The following is a 21,608-nucleotide window of genomic DNA, read 5'->3' as shown; positions in this document are numbered from 1 at the left end:
GCCCTCGCTGCGTCCACCCGCTGTCAGCTGTCGCCGTCTCACGGCTGAGCGTCGGCCCGGCCCTCGCTGCGTCCACCCGCTGTCAGCTGTCGCCATCTCACGGCTGAGCGCCGGCCCTGCCCTCGCTGCGTCCACCCGCTGTCAGCTGTCGCCATCTCACGGCTGAGCGTCGGCACTGCCCTCGCTGCGTCCACCCTTTGTCAGCTGTCGCCATCTCACGGCTGAGCGTCGGCCCGGTCCTCGCTGCGTCCACCCGCTGTCAGCTGTCGCCATCTCACGGCTGAGCGTCGGCACTGCCCTCGCTGCGTCCACCCGCTGTCAGCTGTCGCCAGCTCACGGCTGAGCGGCGGCGTTACGGGAGCACGTGATGCGGACTGTTCCGGCGCTCAGTAATTGGCGAGCACCCGATCACTGACGTGAGGACTGCCCCAGAGTTGCGAGGGACGTCCGCTTCGGAATCATGTTCCCACCAGTTTAATGGTCATTGGCAGCGATCTTGCACAACTCGCATCTCGACGAATCCTCTCCGGTGATATAAGCCAGCGCGCAGCTACGCTGTCCGCGTGTGCGGTGGTCATTACGTGAGGATCATTTGACAGTGACGGGCGCAAAATGACCGCTGCTGTCGAAGTGTGCATAAACTCATATATCATCATAGCAGCTAACAAGTCCGACCTCTTGGCTTGCTTCATCTGAACGTAAACTAACCGCAGACATAGCACCAGCAAACCAGCTTACTGCCATGGGGGATCAACCCACACGCAAACGAGTGATATATGAGCACAGCCTGTTCCTAGCCCTAAATTAATCCAACATTCTCAGCGTGTGTATATCTGAATCTGCATGAACCTGAATGGAGCTTTTAAAACCATCACGCTGTTCGACAAAAGAATAGGTAAGAGTGCTTGGCGAGCTGACAACATGATAAGGAATGCTGCACATATGTATCTGTGATAACTGTAGTTCTTTCAGCGCGCTGCAATGTTTATTTGGTTCGCCGCTATACCATAGCATAAGCGGGCAAAATGCTATGACTATCAGTTGGCTGTGCCGCCATCGTGGTTCAGGGGATGGGAAGGTCTCGGACTGCTTAAGCCCGTTTACACCTTTCGGACTGGCTGCAGAATCCGCTGCAGATTTTGCAGACCCCAGCTGTTGCGGACTAGAGGTGTCAATTTCTAGCCCGCAGGCCCGTAATCCGCGGGCAAACGGGGCTCAAAACTGGTACCTCCCTAGTTCACGGCACCTGACGGCCGCGAAATATGTCGCGAATCGTACATGTGCAGACTGTGGCTGCTGCGGACTGGACATACAGCCTTTGAGCTTTGTTTTACCCGGACCTGGTGGGCTTGTGGACTTCGATATGACACCTCTAGTCCGCAGCAGCTGACGCCTGCAGCAGCTGACGCCCCTAGAATCAGCAGCGGATGCCGCGGCCAGTCCGCCAGGGGCGAATGGGTTCAGCGGCATTGAGCACCAGTCCCGACGAACGTGTTATCGATTCGGCTATCTTAGAAAGGTCGTCTGAGTCCAAGGAGGTCAGCGTTGTCTGGGGCGTCCGATGGAACCACGCATTCGTGTTCGATAAAAACGGCCGGAGACATTATCCCATGAACTGGAAGGATGCAACTTGGATGGTGCGTTCGGGGTATTCGCCTGCTTGCCAAGTGCTCTAAACTCAAAACTACCCGCTCAAACAATTGCTCAAACAAAAATAAAAAAACAAAAAACTCAAAACAACAAAAGAGGCAAGTTCCCATAAGCAATAAGTACATAATGCGACCAGATCCGGGAGGCGTTCGGCTTGCGAAGCTGAAGATCTGGTTATCCTCAGCTTCGCTCGGTCGGGCCAGCTTTAAACCGATGCTGATGTAAGTACTGCTCCAGCACTGGATGAAAGTCCGTATGAGGCGACGAAAAAACCTGCAAAGGTAACGAATCGCAGTGGAGCCGTGCGGGCGTCCTGTTCCTGGCCGCCTGGGACGCTGTCACCAGGCGGCTGGGACGCCGTTGTCATGCGGCCCTGAGACGGCGCGTCCCGGCTGCTGTCGGGCCGAATCAGAGGCCCGAACACGCCGGCGCCGGCTGCAGCTGAACGGGCCGGCGCGAGAGGCTGGGCCGCCGCCCGACCCCGGGGAGCCGCCGGGCGGCGGCGCCGAGCCGGACGCACTGGCGCTGCGTGGAGCCTGACGTGCTGGCGCTGCGTGGAGCCGGACGTGCTGGCGATGCGTCAGCGAGCCCGCCCACGCGTGTCGGGCTCTGTTGACAGTCTGGCGATGCGCGGTCGCGGCCCACTGCACGCAAGTTGACAGAAATAAACCTTACATTAATTAAAGCTTGGTAATAGGCTGCCCCTGGGGGCTGCCAAGGTCTGACAATTTTTGACTGACAGATTTGAGGTTGTTGGAATGTTCAGGGTTTTGGCGGCTGTGAGCCGCGCTGTGCGTGGGTCCGCCGAATTGCCTGGGCGGGGAAGGGGGCTTTGCAGGGGAAATAGTGGCGTCAACCCCCAAAGCACGTGAAAGCGCGTTTCTCCCAAACTGCACCCTATTTTACCCCAGACTTGGGATTGTATCCTCAACTGGAGGTCCGGCCCCCAACTGAATTGGGAACTCACCTCTGGAAAACGTCCCATGGTAAGCACGTTTTTCGCATGCATCGTTGGGGTGAGTGGTGAGAGGAAATTTCCCCGCCCTGAAAAGCTCGCACCAATGTCAATAAAACTGCAAATGTAAGCTTACTGCCAGAAGGGTGTCGCCGGGTGGACTTGCTGGGGAAATAGGGGAGTGCATTCAGTGACATATGAAGGGCGGCAAGCTTAATTGCTTAATTAACACGCCTACAAGCTTATCGACAGTGTGTGTGCTGTGGAGCCGCAACGGGGTGTGTGACTTGCAGCATTGTCACATTGCAATGCTGTCAAAATACCATCCGTGCCACGACTCTGGAACAGAGCTCCCGATATCAGCGGGACCGAGGTCGCGACTGACTGCGGTGGAGCGGCTCGGGTCTGGCTGGGGCAAGGACAGCTGACGTCGGCCCCGGTTATTTAGCGCCGTAATAAGATAAGGGATGATGATGTGCCGCGTGGCTGCTGCTCGATAAGACCAGCAATCTTGAAAGGGGAGGAGTTTCTGACGTCCGGCGCTCTGTTACTGGACCTTGCGCGTCGGCCTTCCCCAGCTACGATACGCCGTCCCTGTTGTTCGCGCGGCTGCTACGGAGAGACTGTCTCAATCTAGTCCTGTCCTGACGGGACAGTGTTCCGTCCTGCATCGACCAGGCGGGCGAACGATGCCTGTAGGCATCCGCACGGGGCATAATAGCCCTCCTGCTCCTCACACTCATAAATAATGGCATTATGCCGTACTGAGAATCGTCATTATGTAGGTTATACCACGACGGTGGCTTTCTTCTTCGAACGTATGTACCCATTAGCCGTTGTTAATCCAATGTATTACTGGACCGCCAGCGTGACGCAGATGTTCACACTCGCCGGCACGTTGCGCACGAGACTGCCTCCCCTCAGTGCCGGCAGTATTCATCTGTCCTCCGCGGGCAGAACTTGCGTTTTCCACCGAAGGTCCCGGTGGCCTCCCCTTTTCACATAATTCGAGGTTTATTGTACATACTTCGTCGTATCTCGTCTTGATCTCCGACGTTTCTCATCTAAAGTGCAAAGTCACCTGACATGCATTACTCTCCTCTGACCATGCATTACCACCCAGGACAACGTCCATTGCGCACTGTATATTCATGTTGGCCTCCTTTGATACAGGTGATTTCAGTCCATTGTTTTTGGACTGAAATTTGTAACTTATGCATTCGCCTGGGAGACAAATGTTACGGGTAGAAAATGTACAGCCACTCTGTATTTGTGGCAACCTGATATTGATAACCACACTCACCGGCCACTCGATGTCCTCGCGAGCGGTGCCCGTCGAACGGAGCGTATCCAGGCGTGGGATGTCGCTGCGCGGAGAGTAACGTTGGTCGTCTGTCGTCCTCAGCGTGGCCGCGTCGCTATGGGGCCAGCGCCTCGGTCTTCTTACCGGGCTCCGTTCTTCATAGAGCCAAGCCTAGACCCCAAACAGAGCCGAGGTCCCCGGACACCGGCGGCAATCAGAGCCGTCGTGGCCGACTTAAGCGGGTGGGGACGCACCTGCGCCCGCCCGGCTCGCTCCATTCCTCAGGCGCCGGCGGCAATCAGGGCGGTCGTGGCCGGCTCAGGCGGGAGGGGATGCCCTGCGGCCGGCACACAGCGCACCGTGGGATGTGCACTCTCGAAACACTGTAATTAAGCGGCTGCGGACGAGACGCAGAGCAGCGGCGGCTGCTGAATGCTGCAGTCGAAGCTACGCAAGTTGATAAGTGCATTTGCGAGGAACATTATGCATAAAGATGAGAGCATTAATAGCATTTCCCTCCTAGAATAAACAGGAGGATGAAGAGATAGTTGTGTTATTTCGGTTACATGCCTGTATCGAAACGGCCTGTTTGCATAAATTGGTAGACTGTTAAACTTACACGGAGGGCTTTGTTTGAAATCAAGCATTTGCAGTTATTGTTTTCTGAGTGACGTATAATAGATGTTAGGAACCTGTACTAATGCGTTACATTTTCCATACCTTGTTTTGAAATCGGTGGCTCGGTCATTTAGCGTCATCTTTGCACTCTAATGTTTGGCTCAAACTTTAATTCGCTGGTAGAGTTCCTTTGACTGTCGTGGGATGTCCCTGCGTGATAGGATTAACTTATTTTCTGAAATATAATGAAGGCCTGTTGAGGCTGCGTAGGTCAACACGTGAATAGTTAGCGACCTCTGTCGCCTTTGTTACTTCCACTGAGCGGATCCACAATGGACCCTTTGTGTTCTGCTTGTTACCCAGCCGTTGGTGTTTGGCGTGGGCTGGTAGTTCCCACTCTAATCTGATCGGATCGCTCCGGGCGTAAAAATCTTGTGTCCCGGATGGGCCGATGCCAGAGGGCTGCGTTCAGTGGTCCAGACCCTGCGACGTCAGAGGCCCTTGGTTCAGCCTATAACTATTCACGTGTTGTCAGGGGCCCTTGGTGTTTAATTAATATGTCGCCCAAAATTGTTCCTGGTTTCAAAAAGTGTCTCGCCAAACGTGTGCCGTCGAGGCAAAGAGCCATTTGTCACTTGATACTCCCACTGCCAGGTTTCCGCCGTTAAGAAGGTGGTCGCTATTGTCAGCGAACCGCCTGATGGGATAGGCCGTTCGGCAAACCTGTGGGGGATGTTACGTAAGCCTCTCCGGCTTCACGCGTCCGCAGCGGATGAATAGCTCATTCTGTTTGTACGCGCGGAGCGATGGGCAGGGAACCCTGACTGAATGTCGTGTAGAGCTTGTCCGTTTATAGTGTGGCACCGGTTCAGATCCGGCAGTGTCCGTTTCAGAGACACACTGCATAGCTCTGTGTATATGGCCGAGTGTCATCTGAGGCGTTTTGTTGCAATTTTTCCCCAAACGTCACGGTACGTAAAGAAGACAGATACCCTGGTAAATTGCGTTGTTGCTTTACATCATGCTGTCTGGAGGGAAAACAATGAGCTCAATAATCCAAGCCTCACACATTAGCGAATCTTATTTACTGTCAAATACAATAGCTGTAGATTGCGACCCGAGATAGGCCGTATCACCTTTACTAATGACTTAAGCAGTCAAATGCATTAGTAAAAAGCTGACTGCCGCGCGGCCATGCTGTATAAGCGCAGCGTTTGCGTAAGTACTTCTCAGTGGTATTCGTGGTGCAGATTTTCGGTGTTTCCATGTAAATGATCGAAGGTGATCTCAATAGCTGTTTTTGCTGGGACGTTTGTGAAAGGACTGGGCGTCAAAGGAGACTTAGGAGGCTACCCTTAGGAGGCTGCGACAAAGGAGGCTGCCCATCATCGAATTTGTTTATATTAGAGATGAATTGCCGATCGTCAGCATTCAGAGTAGGACGGAAATGCCTTGATCCTCTTTGATAGGCGTTAGTGACGTAAATGGGTACTTTCAATGATGAGTTGACACTCCCGTTGAAAAGGTCCGTACTAATAAGTTGCACAACGCAAATTGTATTTGCTTGATATTTGTTTGAAAATTATGAACTTGCACACATCCGTTTTCATCTCGACACCATATGTGGACGTCCACTCAAACGCTTTGGAAATGGTAATGACTTCTTAAAAATGCATTATTTTACCTTACCAGTCCTTCACATCATGACTACGACGTTTGACGACGATGTATTCGAACGTAATCCATCAGCCCGCTGAGCGTAACGAGGAATAGAAAACATCTGCAGAATAGAATCTTTAACGCAGAACGTACTGTCATATATAACTAGCGATGACGAAAGAAAACCGTGCGTCAAAAAGAAATATGTATACATATGCATATATATATACAATTTACACCGTTTGTATTTATATGCCCATATGTGAATGGACACATGTTTGCATCCAGACACATGTCTCCATGTTTCCGTGCTGAGTTAAGCCTCGTGCATCCCTGGCTGGACGTCTTGACGACACCGCGCACTGGATGTGCCGTGCGTCGGCTCGGCGTCCGTCCACGCGTCTGGCTTCTGACCGGCGGCCGCGCCTGTCTGCCGCCAGATGTCGGAGCGGGCTGAGGAGCACGCCGTGCAGCAGGCCATGGCCGACATCGCCTGGCTCACTGAGCACGAGGGCAAGCTGCGCATCGACCTGTGACCTGACCCCGGCTGAACTGCGCCCCGCCCGCGGACGGGCGGCCGGGCTGTGGCGGCGGTGACGCCTGCGATCCTAGCTGGCAGCGCGGCCCGCCGCAGAGCGCTGGCGTCGGCGGGCTCTGCCACCGCCAGGTGGCCGGGTGACATGTTCTGACACGGGGCACGTCGCCCCCCGGCGAAGTGCGCGTCGCCCGAGATGCGCCATCTTCTGTCAAAGTCGGCGAGGGCGGAGCCGGTGGTTATTGTCAGACTCACTGCCCGACTTGCGTTCGTGTTTCGTGGATGGAGAGCAATTGTCTGGTGTTTCCTGTGAGCATCAGTGTGTATGTTGCTGAACTATGTTTTGCAGGTTGGCGCAGACGGTTGGAATATACATGAAATGTTTGTGCATTTTTGCCGACGCTGTCGTGGGTGTTGTGGTGTACCCACGCCGATAACATGAGCTAGGCGTTTGGTGATACGTAGACACCCGCCATGTCAATGAAACGTAAGAAAAAGAGCTCGGTGAACTTGTCGGGAAGCTCAAGGAGCGGCTGGAGCAGATTTAGTTGAAATGCGCCATTTGTTCACCGGCAAAACAACCCACAATTGAATTTTCATTAGTTTCAAGGATGTTGATGCGATAAATAGCCTATCATTCGTCGGGTTTGGGGCTGCGTGAGCGAAATAAAAAACGAAGCCGTTTGTGACCAATCATGGCCTACTTTCAAATACCAGAGCGCTGAACCCGTGGTCATGTGGTCAAGTGTCTATCTTCTTGCCGACATACTTGCGTATTATACTCTTCCGGCCTTTGCTTGCCGGGATGAGGCATTGTTTCTTCCAAACTTCCCCAAACTGGCGGATCGATAGTTTGCGCTGGAATATCCAATGTTTTGTACAGGAGGAGGCCACGGGTGGTCAAGGGTACCTAAGTACGAATAGTATCAAACATGCACCAAACTGACCTGGTCTCTACTATCTCGCTTTCTTTTCCGCCGATCAGTGATCAGTTCCCAGCGCACCTTTTTTCTTAACGCCAAAAGGTTAGCCCCGGCGACCTCATTATCTTTACCGCATGCCCCGCCGGCGCCCAACAAATATAGCATTCGCAATGTTCCTTGGTCGTTAACGACCACGTTGCCACAGCGCTGCCGGCCGCCGTTTCTGGCACGTACCCAGTGCACCGTCTGTGGCAAACGGTCCGATGGCGCACCCGCACCCTCTTCTCTCCTGTCTTGTGTGCGGCCGCCGCCTTCCCACTAACCGCCTCCTGAGTGCTGTGGAGTAGGCGCACCTACGCCCTCTCCTCCCTGTCTCCTGTGTCAGCACCGTCAGTCCGTCTTCTTCCGAGTTCTCCTGCTGTCTATATCTCCTTACGTTCACCGGCTACCCAGATCTCTTCGCTAGTGTCTGGTGCTGAGGCTTCATCTTCACTTATGAAGCATGTTCTCTCCGCTGCCACCGTCCTCCCCATTGTGCCGACCGATTACCATCATGAGCTGGTCGTCCCACTCGTGCTCCTGCACTGGTGCCGCTCGTTCCATCCTCTTGCCGCGTGTCGTGTCGCGGGTCTCGCACGTCCGGAGCTACGCCGTCCACCCCCGCTGCTTGCGGTGGCCCAACTCGCGTTTCGGCGCGTAGCGATCTCTACGCGTCGCGCTGCCCGCGAGAGTCTTGCATCTCCGCCCTGTCGCCGACGCTGAACCGGTGTGAGATCCCCAGGCTCGCTCCGGCCGCCGCCGGCATCGTCGTCGCACACGCGCACCTGGCGCCGGTACGGCATGTTGGCTGGAACCGAGCTTAACTCGACGTCACCTGTGACGTCACGTAGATGTACATATACCGCCTATGGGGCTATGGCGTAGATGTGCACATACCGCCTATATGGTGCACAGCCGGTAAGTGTGGGCCCCGATCGTTTCATGATGCGGTAATGTTTCTAGGTGACGTTTTTGCCATTCGACGCCAGAGCATAGCTGAAGTCAAGATAAAGATAAACTCAGGCATAGGTCGCAGATTCATGCAATCGTCTGCTGAAGATAAATCCCCGCCTTAGAGTGTCATCGTTATGGTCGAAGCAGCCGCTCGACACAGTCCGTCCTCCGCCCAACGTGCCTTCCTCACACCGGGCCAAGACCCCGCCAATCCCCTCCTTCCGCGAGGTCCTGGCACTCCTCTGTCCTTCGACCAATCCCGCATTCCTCTGGCTTGCTGGATTACACACGCAACGAATATAACACACAGTCGTGATAAACATTGGGACAGGGAACCGCGCGGTGTCACGTGTACCATTGCACACCCCACGTGCCACGAGAACACGAGCAGTCAAGACGGCTTTAACTATTTTCAACAGCGTCACGTTTTATGCCACGTTTCGGCCGCCAGAGTCGGTGGAAAGGGGAACCCAACTCCAAAGCGTCGACCGTTGACAAAGCGTCGACATCGTTTGCAGTTCGCGTGGCCAGGCGGGTTTGTGCGGCGTGCAGCGGCGAGAGTAGCCGTCGAGCGGGCCGGACATCGGCATTTCGGAAAACGGTGCCGAGTGCACCGCGCTGTAGCAGGGCCTGCCACCAGGATCACGGCAAACTTAACATCGCCGCATAGCCGATCCGTCGCCTGCATTTGCCGCGCATTTATTTATCAATCCGCGCGCTACTCCGTTCTCACATTGAGTTTACATGGGTCGCTACAGTTTCACTCGCTGCCTTGATGATTGCCACTGGTCGATCTCACAGTCACTGTCACCAAGTATCTTAAGGGAAATGTTTCACATCTGAAGATGTCGAACCAAGCATCAGACATGGTGAAATAGGCTCACTTATAAGTATTAGCATGATATTAAGTGGAGACTGTTCTAGACAACACAAGTGCTATGTTTACTAAATACCCTCTTCAATACGTCATTGTTTGATGACGTCGTCGTGCCTTGCTCGACATGGATTGAGAGCCGATTGGTGGCCGTTTGATATCGAAATAGTGCTCACAAACGCGAGTCACAAACGGCTCGACAATTATATTCTTATTGGTCTTGATCGCCGAATGGCCAACGGAATGGAAGGATTTGAATGAGTTTATTACGGCTTAATGGATGCCTGGGTAATCTTGAAATGGTTTCCCCGAAATGGTCTGCACAGTTCCGCGGGCGTGCAGCTCAGAAACTAGAGGGGCTTAGGTCTTAAAAAGGGCATGGCCGTGAACGGCACCGAATGATCTTCAAGGTGGTTGTTTCAGATCAAAACCCTTACAAACGTGGCCTCTGAACACAACAACGCAAAACGCTTGCGTTATGTTCGTGTGTGGACAAGCAGCAGTCTATTCGGTAGTTTGATTCGATTTGCCCGACCCGGAAGACGGAGCACGACGGCCAGGTCGGTCGGTTTGAGCGGGCGACCCTGGAGCGGCCCGTTCACGAGGCTCAGGATCGTACCCGCCACAGTACTATGCGCACTGTGGAGTCAAGCTGGGCTCAAAATCGTACCACGATGGACCAGCTTGACGTGTTCCTCCCCAGCTAGCCCAGCTGGGGAAGGGTGGTCTTCTGGTTACAAGACCACTGGACATGCGATCAAAAGATCTTGGCTCAAATCCCAGCAACTCCCAGGAAGGCATTTGGTCTGTGACGCGTAGGTGGCTGAAAGTCAAACACCACTGGGTACTTCTCAGGACTCGACAACATGTAACGACGGCCAAAGAGTTAACTGGCCGAAACGCTTTGTAAAAACGAACACACCAGACAGAGGGATAGTCTAACAGTTATCTCACACGGTACGGGTCATCTAGCTTTTCTGCTTAGCCGTCTGTGTTTCATGAATTGCCTCCCATGCACGCCTCCCCCTCCCCTGGCAGTGCGCCGTCCGTCTTTTCTCGGCCAGGCGTTGTCACTGGCGAGTGGTCCGTCCGGGCGCCGTGTCACTGGTGAACGGTGCGTGTGGGTGCCGTGTCACTAGCGAGCGGTGCGTCTGGGTGCCGTGTCACTGGCGAACGGTGCGTGTGGGTGCCGTGTCACTGGCAAGTGGTGCGTCCGGGCGCCGTGTCACTGGTGAGCGGTGCGTCTTGGCGCCGTGTCACTAGTGAGCGGTGTGTGTGGGTGCCGTGTCACTGGCAAGTGGTGCGTCCGGGCGCCGTGTCACTGGTGAGCGGTGCGTCTGGGCGTCGTGTCACTGGCAAGTGGTGCGTCCGGGCGCCGTGTCACTGGCGAGCGGTGCGTCTGGGCGCCGTGTCACTGGCGAGCGGTGCGTGTGGGTGCCGTGTCACTGGCAAGTGGTGCGTCCGGGCGCCGTGTCACTGGTGAGCGGTGCGTCTGGGCGCCGTGTCACTGGTGAGCGGTGCGTCTGGGTGCCGTGTCACTGGCAAGTGGTGCGTCCGGGCGCCGTGTCACTGGCAAGTGATGCGTCTGGGTGCCATGTCACTGGTGAGCGGTGCGTGTGGGTGCCGTGTCACAGGCAAGAGGTGCGTCCAGGCGCCGTGTCACTGGCAAGTGATGCGTCTGGGTGCCGTGTCACTGGTGAGCGGTGCGTGTGGGTGCCGTGTCACTGGCAAGTGGTGCGTGTGGGTGCCGTGTCACTGGCAAGTGATGCGTCTGGGTGCCGTGTCACTGGCGAGCGGTGCGTGTGGGTGCCGTGTCACTAGCAAGTGGTGCGTCCGGGCGCCGTGTCAGTGGTGAGCGGTGCGTCTGGGCGCCGTGTCACTGGTGAACGGTGCGTGTGGGTGCCGTGTCACTGGCAAGTGGTGCGTCCGGACGCCGTGTCACTGGCAAGTGATGCGTCCGGGCGCCGTGTCAGTGGTGAGCGGTGCGTGTGGGTGCCGTGTCACTGGTGAGCGGTGCGCGTGGGTGCCGTGTCACTGGTGAGCGGTGCGTCCGGGTGCCGTGTCACTGGTGAGCGGTTCGTGTGGGCGCCGTGTCACTGGCGAACGGTGCGTGTGGGTGCCGTGTCACTGGCAAGTGGTGCGTCCGGGCGCCGTGTCACTGGTGAGCGGTGCGTCTGGGCGCCGTGTCACTGGCGAACGGTGCGTGTGGGTACCGTGTCACTGGCAAGTGATGCGTCTGGGCGCCGTGTCAGTGGTGAGCGGTGCGTGTGGGTGCCGTGTCACTGGTGAGCGTTGCGCGTGGGTGCCGTGTCACTGGTGAGCGGTGCGTCCGGGTGCCGTGTCACTGGTGAGCGGTGCGTGTGGGCGCCGTGTCACTGGCGAACGGTGCGTGTGGGTGCCGTGTCACTGGCAAGTGATGCGTCCGGGCGCCTTGTCACTGGTGAGCGGTGCGTCTGGGCGCTGTGTCACTGGTGAGCGGTGCGTCCGGGTGCCGTGTCACTGGTGAGTGGTGCGTCTGGGTGCCGTGTCACTGGCGAACGGTGCGTGTGGGTGCCGTGTCACTGGCGAACGGTGCGTGTGGGTGCCGTGTCACTGGCAAGTGATGCGTCTGGGCGCCGTGTCACTGGTGAGCGGTGCGTCCGGCCGCCGTGTCACTGGTGAGCGGTGCGCGTGGGCGCCGTGTCACTGGTGAGCGGTGTGTGTGGGCGCCGTGTCAGTGGTGAGCGGTGCGTGTGGGTGCCGTGTCACTGGTGAGCGGTGTGTGTAGGTGCCGTGTCAGTGGTGAGCGGTGCGTGTGGGTGCCGTGTCACTGGTGAGCGGTGCGTGTGGGTGCCGTGTCAGTGGTGAGCGGTGCGTGTGGGTGCCGTGTCAGTGGTGAGCGGTGCGTCTGGGCGCCGTGTCACTGGTGAGCGGTGCGTGTGGGTGCCGTATCACTGGTGAGCGGTGCGTGTGGGTGCCGTGTCACTGGTGAGCGGTGCGTGTGGGCGCCGTGTCACTGGTGAACGGTGCGTGTGGGCGCCGTGTCACTGGTGAACGGTGCGTGTGGGTGCCGTGTCACTGGTGAGTGGTGCGTGTGGGTGCCGTGTCACTTGTGAGCGGTGCGTCCGAGCGCCGCTGGCGATGGCCTTGCACTGCAGCCAATCAGGTGGGTGGTATCATTGTTCCAGTCTGCCTCCCTCGCTGCGACGCAGAATGTGTGAATCTGTTGTAAAAGGTGTTCGTCTGAGATATATGCGGCATTTGTTTTTAAAAAAAAAAACAGGTAGTACGCGTGATTCGTTGTAACCCTCGGGATATGCCAGCACAGGTGACATAAAACAATGTGGCGTTGTCCTGAGTCTACGAAGTTGGCGCAGCACCAAGTCAGAATTACGCAAAACTGTGATTCCCGTGTTCACTGTGCTGATATATGCAGTATGACTCGCGTCAATTCAAAAGAGATCAGCGCTGTTTTCCTGCAGACCGTGGCACACTATACTCTTCTCACACCGGCAGCTAACCATCAGACATAGGCGCAAAACACCGGCGAAAGCTGAGCCATTCCGTCGGCAGCTGCGTACGGGACCGCCGCCGGCAGGCTCACTCATCACGTCGTGAGTACGGCGGGATGCTGCGCCAGGCACGGCGGAGCTCCCCCTGTGGTATTAGAGTGTGTAATGCTAAACCTGGATCGTAGCAGTGATATCGGAGTGCCGGAAATCATATCACCGGCTAGAATGGACAAGAAGTCTGAGAACGAGGCTCCAATCGTTATCTCGATTGGGTATCCGGGGTGGCCTCAGTAATGACGTGGCGGATGTGCAAACGTGCCTGTCCTTCCTCCAGTCGATGAGCGGTCAATGTGAACGTAATGACGATGAGACCTTACTCCTAGTAGCAGATTGTTTATGTAGACGATAGCCAGAGGTTATTGTAGGTCATGGCCATACACTGAGAAGAAACCACCTCTTGGACTTCGACAAATTAGACAGTCGTACATAGGCCGCATCCACAATGTGAAAGGCGCATCCAAATCTGTGGACCCACATTCAACCATTGTTGTTTTTTTGCAAGACGGGGTGCCATGTCAGTGCGGGGCCGAAAACGTTCAGACATGGATTGTGTTACCCTTTATGTTTGTGCTGTACCAGTACGAACCAGCCGGAGGCGTGCGCGCACGTGGGGGATTGCTGCACCGCAGTCTACCATGGCGCAGACAGACACGCGCTTAGGTGCCCCCTACGCGGTCTCATGACCTCGTGGGGGGGGGGGGCACCGGAGTGAGCACACATCCCAGCTGTCAGCAGTGCTAAGGCCAGTCCTGCACGCGCCCGGATGGCCGGCTGGATGTCCTTTGCCCGGGTGTGGGCGTCAATTTGACCCCCTGAGATCTCGGAAACTAACAGAGCTAGAGGCACCAAATTTACGGAGTGCGTTGACCTGTATGTGAACTCACTTAGATCAAATTTTCAGGGGTCTAGGTCATGACATTAGGGTCAGATGAGGTCAAACAAGGTCAGATTCCAGGTGGGTCCCCAAAGTACCCCAGAACCTAGATAACCGTTTCTAAGCAAAAGTTCCATGATTATTCAAGGTCAGTGACCTTTTTGAGCTTTTGAAGGTCATGGTAACCAAAATCATACAAGCTGCTCTGAGTTCTGGATTTAAATAAGCGACAAAGATAACGTTAGGCAGTATGCTCCGAAAAAACAAACTGATGACCCGGGTCATTTTAGGTTTCTGACCTCTAGGAACTCCATGGAAGATGTATTATGCGGTTCCTGCTATCAATAAATTAGAAATGAGCACCAGAAACTGTATCATGCAGCAAGCCCAAGACTAATAAAACAGGTTGGTTTTGACCCTGGTCTGACTCTCGTACCTGATCTTAGGTCAATGCAATTTGCTCATTCAGTTGTTGTGTTGTCTAAGAAAGCATTTCAGAGATTTATGGCTTCGTCTAACACTCCGTTGTTGCATCAGATTGAGCGACTCCCTAGAAATTGACTTCGCTGGCATCATGGCCTGACTTTGACCTGCCATAGGCTAGCGACCTTACAATGTATAATTAAATTTCGGACGCTAAACGATCTGCTATTTAATTGTCTACAACTGTGCAAAATTTGGCGTGGCTAGGCCGCGCCGTTTGGAAACCGTTCCGGAAAACCTTTGGGGGGTCAATTTGACCCCCACCCGAGCGCGTGCTGCATGTGTGACGGCGGTTTGTGGCGGGACTGAGGTAATGCGCTGGACTCAGCTGAGGCATTGGAGACAATGGGACTAAAAAACGACAGGCCCGGCGGAAGCGCTCGTCGTGTGAGAGCAAATCGTTCTCAGAAGCCGCGCATCTAATAGTTTTAAACCTTTATCAATCGATTCAGCATGATGAAGTGCGTAGGAGAGTGGTGTTCAATGTGGTGTTCTAGCCTGAGGCTTAACACCTTCAAAACACAAAGAGAAAATTTCAAAGCAGACAAATCAGATCTCGGAACCTATCCAGTTGATCACCACAAAACTTTCACCACGTGATGCACCATACCGGATTCCTCTCGCATCTGTAAAGATGGTGACCCTAGGTCAGATCAAAAGTCGTTGATTTTGGAGAGCCTCAAAAGTCTTGCTTGCGTGCAGCTTACTTGTCAACACCTTTTGCCCTAATGGGCTTCAATCGTTCAGCATTCGAACCGCCATACCTGATTCCCTCGCAACCAATAGCATCAATCGGCATGCGACCTTAACTATTCTATGCGCCGTAGTGTTGATTTCCTCACGCATTTAAAGAAAATGGCGAGCCATGGCCAGTTCAGAAGTAGTCAATTTTTCCACAGTACAATTCGTCCTCCAGACAAATCAGTTGTTATAGCCTGTGCCCTTGGTGTCCTCGAAGCCGTCGCTATTATTTATGCCGTGTTTTTTCCTACTTGCAGTTGCGAAAATGCTGGTTCTAGTCCTTGGATCAGGTCAAAAGTCGTTAATTTTGATAAATTTCAAGCTTTTGGCTCTCAGGCAACTAAGATTTCATGACAATGACACATAACCTCCTCTTTTCGCTGGGTCATATTTGATTCCCTAATGAAGTGACAAATTTGGTGACTTTTTTATTTCCCTTCTGACCAACTGATATTGGCGAAGGACAGTATATTTCAAGAAATTTTCTTTTGATCTTTGCTCATCTACCATCCAGTTTCCTTCAGCAAGCAGATAATTTCTATGACACATATAAAGTTATTTATCTATAATTAAAGGAAATTCTCTACAGCGATGTAGCGAGCTGAGAACTACGTATTGCATTGGAAACTAAACGCTTGCACACCACACAGTTATGGCACTGCATTCATATTCCATTCCGTCTTGGTCACAAGTTGTGTTATTCCATGAGCACGATTTACAGACTATCCATGTTAGCAGGTTAAGCGGTTCTGTTATCCTGTGTGGGCACCAACATTGTATTCCCATGATTTCACTCTGAGTACAGATAGCAGTGGCAGTGTAAACAAGTTGTAACTTACTGAACACAATGATTTTGTCATTTTATCTTGCCGCATTTTCTAATCTTGAGTATGTTTCGGGTCTAAGTTGTTTGCTGTGCATGTGACCGTGATAAGCCGTTAATGGTGTATGTTGGTAGCAAATTCGGAAATAAACATTTATGTATCACACATTTTTTGAACCGCAATGACGTTCCATTCTGCGGTTCTCATTGGTTGTGCAATTCCAGAATCACGGCTTTGCATGGAATTTTAGAATTAAAGAGATACCATGTAAGCAATGCATGCTGGGTGTTTGTAGCTCTTCCTTTCTATGTTTGGAAAATGCTCGAAGACATGCTTAGCATGCCATTTTTGTGCGGTGACCATGTGAGGTCTCACTGTCTCCACACGGGCGTCTCACTAGGTTCAGGTTGGTGTCGGAGCCAATGCCAGAGCCAGAGTTTTCTAGCCTTCCAGGTCTCATCTAAATTTTGCTCTAATTCCACATCAACTTCGCCATGTACACAAACTAAAATAGCAGAGCTCCCCGTGGGATCAAGATCGTGAACATTCCGGTAAAGGAGCAGAATAAAGAAGCACAATACTTGAAGGCTAGTGGATAAGCTGCACCCCTGTGGAAACCATCCTGGGACATAGCTGGTGAGCCGACGCGAAGCACCAGTTTCCAGCACCAGTATCACCAGTTTGTTCACGTGCGCAGTGCTTGCTATGCACGGGAACAAGGTGCCAGCTACCACCACCGTCTCGTCTCCGCGGCACATCTCTGGAGTTCCGCTTGCGCGCGCCGGCGCCGGTCGCGTGCGCGGCCCGAGACGGGATAAAGTCGGCGTCGACGCGAGCGCCAGCGCATTCGATCCCGAAGCGACGCTGAGGTGCCGCCCGCCGACATGATGGAGGTCCGACCCGGCGACGGCGACGCCGAGCTGCCGTCGCTGCTGACAGGGGACGACAGGTGAGGCGACGGTAGAGCAGCGCCGGCTGCTGTCTGTGTTCGGATGGTGTGCGACATCGCGCCAGCATGCCTCGCGTCCCGATTAGATGCAACACGGCTCGGGCAGGCTGTGCTGGAGTGGGGTGCGGGAGCTGGCCTGGTGGTGGGACCCTGTCTGTGTTCGGATGGTGCGCGACATCGCGGCAGGATGCCTCGCGTCCCGATAAGATGCAACACGACGCGGGCAGGCTGTGCTGGGGTGGGGTGCGGGAGCTGGCCTGGTGATGGGACCCCGTTCGGGTTAGACCCAGCACAGTTACGAGATAAGACGGAACACTGTGACGGTGGAGTTCCGTGTGCAGCTGAGGCGCGACACGGCGGCTGTGTTCCTTGTTCAGCCGCTGTGTTTCGACTGATGGTGTTCAAATGACTGACTGACGGTGTTCAGATGACTGACTGACGGTGTCCAGGTGAGGGTTGACACGTGACACTCCTTACTGCGTTTTCAAGTGTTACATATGGACAGCACATGGCGTTTTTGCTGGTTTTTTTTAAACAATTTTGAGTAGGTTTTCAAACGGGATCCTGAACGGTGCTTTAAATGGCGTTTGCTGTTGATGTTTTTCTGCCCAAAATCGCACATTTTTCAACATTGTAGCTCATTCATGAAGGTAACTTGATGTGAACGATTCGGTGAAGAAATCGTTATCGCTCTTCATAAAAATAGTAGAGTATAAAATGTGAAAAATTTGCTTGATACCTCCCGCACCATGTCAAAGTGACGTACCAATACTGGCCAATAGTAGATATGTTTTGGTACGTGTGGTTCCCGATCATTTTCAATGTGCAAGCATGCTTATTTGGGTGTGCGGTTTGTTAATGGATCCTGCATGTTGCCTTGACCGGATGGTGACACACAGAGCTCAGGTCATCCTGGGCGAACTCACAGCAGGGTAGCAGGCTGACCTGAGCTACCGGGGTTGGGTTCCCTAGCTTAGTCCTTTTCTCATATATTACATTTTGCTACCAATCCACAGTTTATGTTATGAGCTAACGGTAGCTGAATCCAAAGCGAGAGAAATGCTTGGTGACGTCGCAGTGGCCCCGCGCAAGCAAACGCTGGGTCTTTTTCTGTGGTGGTTTTAGAACTTGTTTCATGTGTCGATGCATGCCGCCCGTATAATGGCGATGAGTCACGGTCCGTGTCATATTTGTCACTAGTTCATGGCAGGTCAGTTAAATCTCCAGATCGTCGCACGGCACGCCATTCAAATGCACATGTCGTGCATGTCACGCCATGTCGCACATGTAGATACGCTGTAGACATCACACGATGTCGTTTGTAGGAGAGTCGTCATTATAACAGAGAATGCCGTCGCTGGCGCCATGCTTCAAGGAAGGGGAAATGCCCTTCTGAACACCTTTTGTGTGCTGTTTTTTCGAGTCTGGTGTATTTTATGTAACAGTAGTGGCCTGCGCCCATCGAAACGGACCCATAAAACATGTCCTTCCATTGAGGTTAAACTGTATTTGGGCTCGTGGCTCAACATGGCTTTAGTTGAGTCGTAATCCAAAAATAAGCGGTTTGTTCGTGTCATGAGTTCCGATGCTCAGAAGAAGAGATCTTCAATATGCCTGCCTTCAGTGAAATGACATCAAGCGATCATTGGAATAGTCGCGTATTGCGAAGACATGCGTAGAAGCGAGGCCCCTGTCCTCGTTCTTCGAGGTAGCTGGATAATAATAGGTAGTCCATGGCTTAAGGTCGCATTACAAAGTATCGTTAGCAAAAAATCGCGACACGTAAATACTGTATCAAAACATCACGTGCGATAAAGATTCCATGGATGTAGACCGTATCGCACATCGCATGGAATAAGAAGCGTGGAGGATAAACGTCGCAATCATATAAATTATGCTGGATACTTAAAGATCGCTATCAGAAGAGATTGTGCGTGATGAGGAACATGCGAGATAAGGTTAGTTGAGCAAAGGTTCGTACGAGAAATAAGCAATCCGGAGAAAAGATCGCATGGCCTAATTTGTTTCCTGGGTGCAACTTTGCAGGAAGGCACAACTCCTAGCCAACGCCGGGCAGAAACGACGGCGCCTAAGCAGGCGGGGGTGGACGGGCGCCCGGCCAGGCGTTGGCGCTGGCTGGAAATACAGCCGCCACTTAACGCTGCATTCGGCACCTCCGCTCCAGAGGTATCCTCCCAGTGACGGAGCGTTGACAGAAATTATGAGATGCACCAAGGTCTTCAAAGGCCAGTTTTCTTGACACATATTTAGAAAACTCCAGATGATGGATTTAATTATGCAGCCTGACACCGGATTTGCCAGATATTGTCCACCTTTCTGGCCCAGTCCCAGGGACATTTCGCACGTTTGGGCCACTGGGTTCAGAAATAAATGAGCGGAGGAGAAGGGAGAGGGCGGAGATTTCGAGCTTCCACAACTTAATATGCAACTGCGCTCGATGCTGCCTCTGTCACTTTTGAACAGTGACAGGCCGGTTTCTTTCGCTTGGTGCAGGTGCTGGCATGTTTATTACCTCAGGGCTCTTAGATATTTACCAGATATGATGATACCATGTTTCGCCACACACTGCAACATCTTTTCGCTGACGCCCTTCATCTCCTGCGATCTTAAGCCTACACCTTTGTTTCGCAACCTGTCGATTGACACTACTTACCATCCATTGTTATATAATCTGTCCTGGACGATATTCATCGAATACGCTCTTTTATTTACTTTTTGCGAACCAGCTTTCCCTACAATCTTTTACAAGATTGTAATTATCCATAACACATTTTTTCGGGCGATATTCGCACATGTCATGTTTTGCTTTCGATTTTCAATACACGATTCTTGCGTAGCATAGCCTGTCATGTCATCTTCTGTCCCACGCTATATGTTCCGAAGTTTTTTTGCAGACGGCTTCTTCCCTACGACGCATTGTCCATCCAACACAACAAAAGGACTTTCGCCGTACTTTAGCTGCAGTCAGGATATGAGCGCGGAAGTAAGGATACGTTGGTGCGTTATTGAATTGCCTCTCAATGGCAGCCCGCCTAGAATGGAGGGCAAAGGAGATGACAGCTGGAAGAGCAGGACTAGAGCGCAGTCTAAGAGCAGGACATATCGTGTTTGTCTCATGTATGGCGTGTTTTTGTCGCACACTGGAGCGACCGTGTCGCAGCATTGTCGCAGCATCGCACCAAACATAAAAAAGATTTCTCCACAGCCCTGTCTGGCGCAAGAGGCGGAAACAGAGTTGTTCGTTGAGCTGGAATGGCGCCACAGATCGCTGGGCACTGGCTTTCAGCAACACTCGTTTGCTCTGAACACAAGACCATCAATGCAAGTCATTCCAGTAAGATTGCGCAAGAGTGAAAACCGCGGGGCCATAAACTGCTTTGCATGATTATTGAATAATGTTAGTCTATGTTTGCCTCACGATTCTTTAGTGTTAACAGTAAAATGCATTGACTTTCTGGACATTTTCAAAGCTGCAAGTTTAATCCAATGTTATCGTTAATCGCCAACTGGAACATTCCCTCGTCAAGTACGCCGCGAACATGGCCAGTCTCGCCAACATCGCTTCGTCGTTTTCAATGCTGCAGTAGCTCTACTTGTAACTGAAGAAAAAATGCAACGCAATGCATCTTGTAATGCATAATACTTACATAACCGGTATCTGTGAGCAAAACAACGCTCTGTTTAGCTGGTCAATCAGCTAAAAATGTTGTTGATGCGGTACAGTAGGATGGAAGCTTTGTGATCATGCTTGTGTACAACCACAATTTCCTACCTTGCTGTCCTCTCGGCAAAGTAAAGGAATGCGACAGTGAAGCGTGAACATTTACATCACAGACCAGGTGACTGCTAAGTGGATTTCCTTTATTGAGAAATGGCTTCGTTTCACCAATTAGAAACATTCAGCATCGCACACAAAGCTCGAGTCGCACTGCATGACATTGTGCCGCAGCCTAGTACGGAGAGAAGAGAGAGAATACCTGTCGTTCTATCGGATGACTGGTAGGACATGGCGACCATCATGTCGTTAGAGTCCTAGCCCAATGAGATCCTGAGCCCACCGTCTGCAGACTGGCAAACCTGGCAACCGCCACTGACGAAGTGCCCCTGTCAGAAACAGGCACCTGGTGTCTGATGCAGTTCGACGTGTGGCGTCATGATCACTGACGAAGTGCCCCTGTCAGAAACAGACGCCTGGTGTCTGATGCAGTCCGTCGTGTGGAGTCGCGATCACCGACGGAAAAGGCACGCCCATTTCTTAAAACTGACGCGGCGGGAAGATACTGTAAGTTCATTCGTCAGTCTGTACTGACGTCATTGCACCATGGCGTGACTCTGAGGGAATGGGAAAATTCAGTAAGGCGATGGAAACTTCCTTTGATGCGTGACCAGCCGTTCCCTAATCAAAAGCAGCTGTTTGTGCACTAAGACTGCCGCAATGATGATCTTTCAGCGCTAACAGCCGTGGGCTTGGTGACCTTCCATAGAAATTAATATGACCGCTGCAACGTCCACCTCCCAACCCAGTCCTACGCTTTCAGGTTGTGAGTTAAGACACATAAATTTAGGTACCCGTATGCCTGTGTAAGCAGTCGTTGCTTGAGTCTTTGGCAGCGCCATCTTGCGGTTTCATCAAAGCATAAGATGGAGAAGGGTGG

The 21,608-nt window shown here is 52.9% G+C and overlaps 1 protein-coding gene across 6 annotated transcripts in view; it reads left to right on the top strand.

Annotated features, from left to right (window-relative positions):
* Window positions 1-6,790, top strand: part of ash2 (Set1/Ash2 histone methyltransferase complex subunit ash2) — a 29,318-nt gene extending 22,528 nt beyond the window's left edge. For all 6 annotated transcript variants that reach the window (XM_037236182.1, XM_037236183.1, XM_037236179.1 and 3 more), the window contains exon 12: window positions 6,626-6,790. In XM_037236182.1, coding sequence (XP_037092077.1) covers window positions 6,626-6,721 — 96 coding nt within the window. In that variant the 3' untranslated portion in view covers window positions 6,722-6,790. The remainder of the gene's footprint in view (window positions 1-6,625) is intronic.
* The last annotated feature ends 14,818 nt before the right edge of the window (window positions 6,791-21,608 follow it).

This window comes from Pollicipes pollicipes, unplaced genomic scaffold (assembly GCF_011947565.3).
Source record: "Pollicipes pollicipes isolate AB1234 unplaced genomic scaffold, Ppol_2.1 Scaffold_7261;HRSCAF=8764_pilon_pilon_pilon, whole genome shotgun sequence".
Taxonomy (NCBI): Eukaryota; Metazoa; Arthropoda; class Thecostraca; order Pollicipedomorpha; family Pollicipedidae; genus Pollicipes; species Pollicipes pollicipes.
The sequence above is the reverse complement of the archived record's forward strand: the minus strand, read 5'-3'. Positions and strand labels throughout refer to the sequence as shown.